At 39.2% G+C, this 8,653-nt stretch overlaps 1 protein-coding gene across 1 annotated transcript in view; it reads left to right on the forward strand.

Annotated features, from left to right (window-relative positions):
* LOC101853763 (ligand-gated ion channel 4-like) overlaps positions 1–8,653 on the forward strand; it is a gene marked incomplete in the record, with an annotated part of 92,187 nt that overhangs the window by 14,333 nt on the left and 69,201 nt on the right. The window contains 1 exon segment of the mRNA NM_001280817.1: positions 2,912–2,926. Within this exon segment, the coding sequence (NP_001267746.1) occupies positions 2,912–2,926 (15 nt within the window).

Here is an 8,653-nt window from a genome sequence, read left to right on the forward strand (position 1 = left end):
AGAGAGAGAGAGAGAGAGAGGGGGGGAGACGGGGCAGATAGAAGTAGAGAGAGAAAGAAAATAAAACAAAAGAGAAAGAGAGAGTGGGTGGAGTGAATAACGCCAAGAAGTGAAGAGGTGGAGACGTAAAAGTGAATGGGGAAAAGTTGAGAACAGACATTGCCCTTGGCCTAAAGGCTTGGGACAAAATTGAATTTCATTATTTTTCAATCTGTACCTCGTTCTATAAACCCCGAGGCAAGTATCTGTTATCTCTTATGGCTGGCTTCTTTACTCAAGCCAAATTCTAAGACGCTGTCTCGCAACAGCTTTGACAGAGCTTCGGGCAGGACGAAATGCAGTCCAGAGCAGGACGTCCCTAACCTATAGCCTGCGGGCCAGATTCCCCCCTTGCTGCAATATTTTATCCGGTTGCGTGCAACTTGAATTATTCGTAAAAATACATTATGAGCCTTTGCTTTATGTGAATATGATATATTTTACCTGTTAGCTTAAGGGAGGGTTTGTGTATTACAGTTTTGTTATTTTCAAGAACAATATTACTGCGATTACCAAAAGAAAAGTAATAATTGATAGGCTTTTCATTTCCTAATTCGTTTCAAATTAAAAGGCTGCATTAGTCCCCCTAGAGGAAAATAATCACTATTCCTTCAGGCTATGGCAAAGGTCAGGTGCACCAGAATTCATTGTTTGTGGATGCGAAACACTATGACATCTCTAAAAATGCGACAGTACAGGCTGGTTGTCACTGCTACCAGGGTGAGCTATTATGAGATACAACCCATAATTAAGGCCGAAAACAGGCCATTACGACATGGAGAAACTAACAACACATCACTTCGACAGGAGAAGGTGTTAATTTTCATCACAAAGACGGGGCATAACCGAGGTGTGTAGTTGGCGGATGCTCTGGTGTGGTTTTCTCCTGGGTTTTTTTTTCCTATAAACATATTATTGTTTTTAGATCTTCTCCTTTTTGTGCTTATTACTCTCTTGTAATACTTCTAACCTTCAGCACCTATACAAACTAATTATTTATTGTGTTGCATGTGCCGCAAAACTCCTACTGAAACAAACAAGCACCGAGTGAAGTTCCACTTGCACAAACGCTTAAGATTAATCCAGTCATTATGTGTGACATGTTGGCATCAGGAGATCGTCAATTTTGGGCACGTGGAGTTATTGATACCATCTTCAAGATGGGTTTTTTTTTTTGCTTTCGATGAAAATATATCTGCATGTATCTACCACGAAATAAAGTCGAGAAGTTTCGGATTGGAGGAGGTAGAGGTCTCCCGGTTTCAGAGGTAAAAATGGCCGCCAAAGTTTGGTGAATTCCATAGCTTGAGAATCCTTGGATACTGAAATCTACTGTTTTTTCTAACCTTTAATCAACGTTTTTCAATAACATCTACACAGAAATGTGTTTTAAATTGACACAACACATGTTGAGCCAAACAAAATGGTAAATTGCCAAACCGGTGGACAAATGCTGGCTTCTTCCATTCCATTATTATGACGAGCACCTTTTTTCACCACGCTGCCTCACATATAATACCCCAACAAAGAAGCGACCAGACAGCTCAGCACGTCCTTCAGACCTTCAGAAACATCATGACGTGAAGGAAGACGTTTGGCCTGCCCTGCGTCTTCTCAATTGAACGGGCCTTCGCCTGCGACAGCAGACAGCAAAGTGTGTATTTGAAGATGGCCTCCATATCGTGTAAAAGTAAATGTATACAGAAGGAAAAAAAAAGCTTCCGCAGCAACTGAACTGTAAAGCTTCATGACATGCCGTTGCAATATCAAAGTTGAGAGATCTCCTGCCGCCATATTACTAACGGTTGAGTTGAAATTACACTCTGTGCGGATTGACTTCGCCAAATAGTGTGGCGTGACGCATGTTGAGGTAAAAGTTAAGGTCATTCATTATTAATGTTGCCCTCGGTATGTCTAACAGATGGTATGTATCTTGCCTGTATCGGGTTAAAAAATTATAGACGTTTAACTATTAAAACATTTTAAAGAGAACTCTTTCTAACCGACCTTTGAAACTTTGGATTTGATATAAAGACACGTTTTTATGTGAATAATTCAGAAATGATAAAAACAACACAGTACCTTTACCAAATGCGCCCCCACCTCACTATCACCATCCACAAATTTTAATACACCACTGCTGCTGCTACTACTACTACTACTACTACTACTACTACTACTACTACTACTACTACTACTAATACTACTACGACTACTACGACTACTACGAAAATTAATAATATAATATAATAGTACTGATTATGATTAGGATGATTATGATGGTGGTAATGATGCAATGATGAGAAGAAGAACAATTCAAAAAATCCCTCTCCATTCCCCGTCTCTTTCAACCTTATATCACCTCAAACTAGGGGGATGTTGGAAATCAAAATATGTTTTTACTCTTTCTTAGACCTTCAACGCAATTTCTACACATCCCTCGTCTCAGCCTATAGCCCCAGGTCCCAGACAGACAGGGCTATTGTCGGACTCACTACAACATGCAATCATCTAAACGACCATCTCTGGCATCGAAGAAGGCCTTTCGAGCGATGTCATTAATCTGGTGCTCTGACGAGGACACAGAGATAAGAACTAAACATATTACAGTGTAAAACTGTTCACAATTGTGTGAAACATAAAGGATGCACGTGAGGGTATTCCGCAATTTATATTTCTGTCCTTATATTTCCTATCGACTGGCAGTTTACTCGTAATACTCAATCAATAGGGTCCGTTTTGCGGGATCATAGACGTAAGAAAAAAACAACAACCCAAAAACCCTCAATCGTAAACAAAAACCATAAAAACCATCTGTCATTTCTGGGAATGCTTCCTGGTTAGTTCATAAGACCATTACTTGTTCTTTCTTGGTTACGAAATGCAGAGTCCCTCATCTGCACTGAAGCCTGATCGACACTCGATTTAATTCATGTAATTTGAACAATTCTTCTGTTCTTGGAAGAAAAGTATCACATTTCTCTTTCTCTTTTCCCCCTTTTTGGTGTCTACTTACGATTCGTCAGATATAAACACCCATATGACATTATTTACTGTAATTTTACGTTTACTATTTCAGCAAAATGTACTCCAACTTTTTACAACTTTTAGTCTTTTGCTATATCCATCCTTGTTGACATTGAGAGGTAAAGAAAGCAATCCCAAGGGAAAACACATTTTTAAAATGTCCAAAGTTAAGTCATGCCATAAGAAAAGTTCCCTTCCGTCGTAAAGCCGGAAAGAAATTTACATTTCGAAAGGAAAAAAATGTTATTTGGCTGGTTTGGAACATGAAGATGAAATATGAAAGAAATTGATCCAAAAACTGTATGTATTAATGCTGGAGCTTACTAGCGCCTTGTGCTAATTTGGCCAGAGAGAGAGAGAGAGAGAGAGAGAGAGAGAGAGAGAGAGAGAGAGAGAGAGAGAGAGAGAGAGAGAGAGAGAGAGAGAGAGAGAGAGAGATGAAGGAAGCTGAGATTATTTTCTCTTACACCTATCTCATAATGATACTAATAAGAGCGAAGCGAGCGTTGTCTGACGTGTGAGTAAGCTGGCCGCATGTCACTCAGAGGGGGAAGCCGTTCTCGTGATCTGTCTTATCTTCACATTCAGTTTGGCTTACGTTCTATATTGTCATCACTTTGACACTAGATTCCATGAGCAGTTATACACACGACATTAAAGTCAGATTGAGTCTTCATACAGCGATGGCAGCACCTCCCCCCCCCCCCCCCACACACACACATACATACATACACATAGACACATACGTTTGCAAAGACATACAGACACACACACACACACATACACAAACACACACACACACACACACACAACACTCAACACACAAGCGCTTATAAAAATAGATAGATAGATAGATAGATAGATAGATAGATAGATAGATAGATAGATAGATAGATAGATAGATAGATAGATAGATAAATAGATAGATAGATAGATAGATAGATGGATATATAGATAGATGGATAAATAGATAGATTGATAGATAGATAGAGAAAGAGGAAAAGGAGAGAGAGATATATATATATATAGAGAGAGAGAGAGATAGAGAGAGAGAGAGAGAGAGCGAGAGAGTGAGAGAGAGAGAGAGAGAGAGAGAGAGAGAGAGAGAGAGAGAGAGAGAAGAGAGAGAGAAATACACTGTCATCAGATTAAATTTTCAACTGAACTTGGATCTTATTTATTTCTCTTTCGATCTGATGCTCAAGCTTGTTAGGAATTCACTCTGTTTTTCTAAAACCGTACCAAAAAAAAATGCAAATTTTTTACACTATATACAGCAAGGAAAATGATGACAGGGAAACAACAGCAAGGAAACAGGAGTAGAATGGGTGCCACCGCTCGTCACAATCACGACGTTATTCTGTTTGCTAATATCGATCTCAGATGTGAACTAAGAATTAGAGACGCTTATTCAAAATGCACCACATTGCCTTTCTCATTTCACATATTTTTTTTCGGATTTAAAACAGACATTCAGTACACGAATTGGCAACTCTGAGAACGTTATAATCAACTGGAAAATAACACGTGAATGATCTTATGACACGTCTAACTGTCATCTTAGCAGTTGACACGAAATGGACGTCTTTGCAGAATGTCCCTCATGACAGATAAGAAGATTTTGCCATTTTTTTTGCTGTCACAGTTTTGTGAAACTCGAATTACATGAAACAAGAAAATGGAAGCAAAGTAGGCCGAGAGAGTTTTCACCGATTGTTCCCTGAACACTGCCTTCTTCGTTGAAATCCTACCACATTAATAGATGTTTACAAGTGCAAAATCAAACCATAATATATTCCATCTTATGTGTTCTTAAACCAGAATTGCACCATAAATTTAAAGGTCACAATGTTCATAATGTTATGAAAGATGTTTCCTTGTTTAAAGAGAACAGAATTGGCTAAGTTTAGATTTCTATCCAGTCATTGATGATCGTCCGGTGAAAAAGTAACTTTAGTTCTATTATCAACAAAAGAAACATTGACCACTGTCCAACCCTTGTCTTATCCCGGAACTCCGCCTCCCTGTTCTCAAAATGCGACAGGTTGAAGATTTCGGGGGAGGGTGGCGGTCCGAGGGGTCAACGCCTGGACACTGATTATTGACGGGAAGAGTGTCAACACTGCCCTTATCTGTGCGGCCATGATTAGGAACACGGCCGTTGGCGCTGGCCGTTGGACAAGGAATAAATATTGTCATTCCTGATGCCATGTCCGCTATTTGACGTGATGTCTGGGAAGGCATAACCTCTCGGGCGTCCAAACACTGAATTTCTCCAGGCTCGATTTTGCTTTTCTTTCCTATCTATATTACAAGCAAAATAACACGATCATCTAGGCTCAGATGCACGTGCATGATATTTATTTCGGAGAATCGAATATGACTTTTACCCCTTCCTTGTTCTTTATTGTAAATCACTGGGTCATACATAGATCTCCTACTTGCACACAATCATTTCCCTATCTAGTAGTGTATGTATCAAAATACAGTGTGTGTCTCCACCCTTGACTGCAGAGCAAAGAATAGGATACTGCAGTAAAGGAGTTGCAGTTAGGACTTCCTCTATCGATTCATCATCTGCCACCTCAAAGTGAAGGTCTACGGGGGGTTTTTCCGCAAACTTCAAAACCTTTGCCTTCTTTTAACATTCCAAGTGTCTTTGGAGCCTCAAAAATCCAACATCGACCTAGCTTTCTCTCAGACCGACCAATTTGCAATCTATTCATTTTCCATTTTCCTTCCTGGAAAATTGCCAATCCGCTGCTATCGCCAGCATTTTGCATTGCTTATGAGTATGGGATGTGTGTGTAAGAGACAACGACAGTTTATCAGCTCGGCATCTCCCAGCCTTGACATAAACTAGAAGCCAAACGGCGCAGAAATGTCGCTATTTTGAATTCTGCATCGATTGGTGTGTGAGAAATAAGGCATGTAGATTGGCAAAACATGAGGAGAAGTGGTCAGTCATTAAACTTTTCCACTTCGATCTAGTTACTTTTGTTGCTTTTAGTGGTAGGTATATGTACAAGGCACCGGATGATGATGATGACATGTACTATGATAACCACAGGAGGTAGAGTTTTAAAGAAAAATAATAAATTGCATTTAATACTACTCCTATCCCTCTCTATATTCCTCTCTTTCTATCTATCTATCTATCATATAGATAGATGGATGTGTGTGTGTGTGTGTGCATGCATGTGTGTATTTACATCCACCCCCAGCCCCCCTTCATTTATTAATTTCCTAGTTTCTGTGTTACTTTGTACATGTACATGTATAACATTAAAAAAACAAGGAACTGCACATGCACACGAATAAACACACACATGTAGGCAATCTAAGACAACCTTGACGCAAGCACATACGTACGCACACTAACACGAACAGACGAATTCCATCCTTTCTGTTCTGTCTTGGCATGCTCTCTCTCTCTCTCTCTCTCTCTCTCTCTCTCACACACACACACACACACACACACACACACACACACACACACACACACACGCACATACACGCACATACGCACACACACGCACATACGCACACATACACACACAAATACAGTCAAATGTACCAGGCAGTCTATCGATGAAAATACATGTGTGCTTAGAACTCATGATATGTTCTGGGCTTTTGTTTTCTAACTTAGTAAAAATCGTTAAATGTCATACTTGCAAGTGTAATAAGTAAACGTGAAAACAATAAACCCAGAAAACAATTCACTTTTTAAAAAAAAAGTAAATTCCAAATATTATCAGCCTGTAGGAGCAACATTTATAGCACCTCGTCAAAACAATGATAAATACTCAATAAGCTCGGCATCAACAACCATTTGAATTCTGCATTTCATTGTTTCATGGTGCGTATTTATATGGTTTAATCAGATCTACTATTCTTGTAGACCGTTGGGGCCTAAACTTCACAAGGCAAACTTCCAGTCTTTCCAAAAAGTAAAGTATTCAGCCATTTCGCATATTGTTTCAAACAGCACTTTAATCGTTTACCTAACACTTATGCCTGAAGGAAGCGAAAAGGGTAACGTAAAAAAATAATAATGCTTTGCATATAATTCATTTTCATATAAGAAACCCCCATTCCTACCCACGTGAAAGGGCATAGAAATTGTAATCTCAACTGTAATTATAAAGATGTTAAGCCTGCATCTACATTATTTCGACATACTATTGTGGAGGAGGCCTGCTTAGATCCTACCTGCTCGTAAGTGCCAGCCCAACTGAGAGGGATAAAAACGACCCAGCAGGCAGACTGAAATACCGGTACTTAAAAAATTCCCGGAAATCGAACGCACGTCCTTTGTATGCAGCTGGCTTTTACTTGTCTGTTACCCCAAAAAAGTCAGTGTGCATAGCTATCGGTTAATTAAATACACAGTTGCATATTCAAACCTTGTCAACTCTAGCCGAAATCATTTTAGTAAGTAATAATTATGTTCAAGGTTAGCGAATAGCCATAAACGTATAGAAATAAAGTTGAAAAAAATGAGAATAACAACGAGAACGAACTGAGATGATTAATAATGATAAACTGGAAGTCATGGAAGCGATAAGAAAACTGGGAATAGGGTTTGGTCATCAAGGGTACAGCACATTCATCAGAATTTTAGTCAAGACGTGAATTTGCAAATAACATGAGGAAGTGTTTATATTAAATTGATATTCCGTTTAGCAGCTGGGCTATCTCGCTGAGAGCTTGCAACTGCATTCATCTTAATTAAACGGTGTATGGCAGCTGCAAAAGTATTTGCTTCATAATGATGTCTCTCTTTTCCTCACTTTCATGTGCCTGCACACTCAAACACAAACATACAAACGCTCGCATATGCATACATACATGTGTGTGCCTGTGTATGTGTATGTGTATGTCGTGTGTGTGCTTGTGTGTGTGTGTGTGTGTGTGTGTGTGTGTATGTGTGTGTGTGTGTGTGTGTTTTCATATTTTCCTGTCAAACTACTTTTACTCCTTTCCCTCCGATGGCTTTTAAAAAAGTAGGTAATGTTTCTTTAAAAGAAAAAAAAGAGTTCATTGAAAGTACAATTCCCAAACCCAAGTCTAGACCATTATTTTCCTCACAAAACAAGATAGTTTGGTAAAGCCAACAACGGCAAGTTTACGTTGAACTGTAAAGACAGCCTGTAATATTCCTCTACACTTGAAGGGCACGTCTTTCTATTTCGTAGCCAAACTTTCCTCGACTTCCGTGAGTGTTTTGCACGTAACCAAACACAGGCCTCTGTATAGGATGAGGTTACGTAAACTTTCAGTGAAATGAGAAAAAGTTATGAGCAAAATGGCAGGCAAGATTTGTGGAAGTTGAGTTGAGCTAGCAAGTCATACTAATACTTGATGCTGAGAAACACGCAGAGCTTTCGATTTCTGTACGTTCAACAGAAATGTAACTCAGAGAAATGTTATAAGCATTCCACGGGACTTGTGTACATTATGTACATAGACATGACTATGTATGAAGATACGAAGTTAGAAGTATGCAAAATTATATTTCAATTTCAATCCTCGAAAGTTTCTCTTCCCTCCCTCCTTCGCCCCCACCTCTCTCTCTCTCTCT

The sequence above is a fragment of the Aplysia californica genome, unplaced genomic scaffold, assembly GCF_000002075.1.
Source record: "Aplysia californica isolate F4 #8 unplaced genomic scaffold, AplCal3.0 scaffold00039, whole genome shotgun sequence".
NCBI lineage: Eukaryota > Metazoa > Mollusca > Gastropoda > Aplysiida > Aplysiidae > Aplysia > Aplysia californica.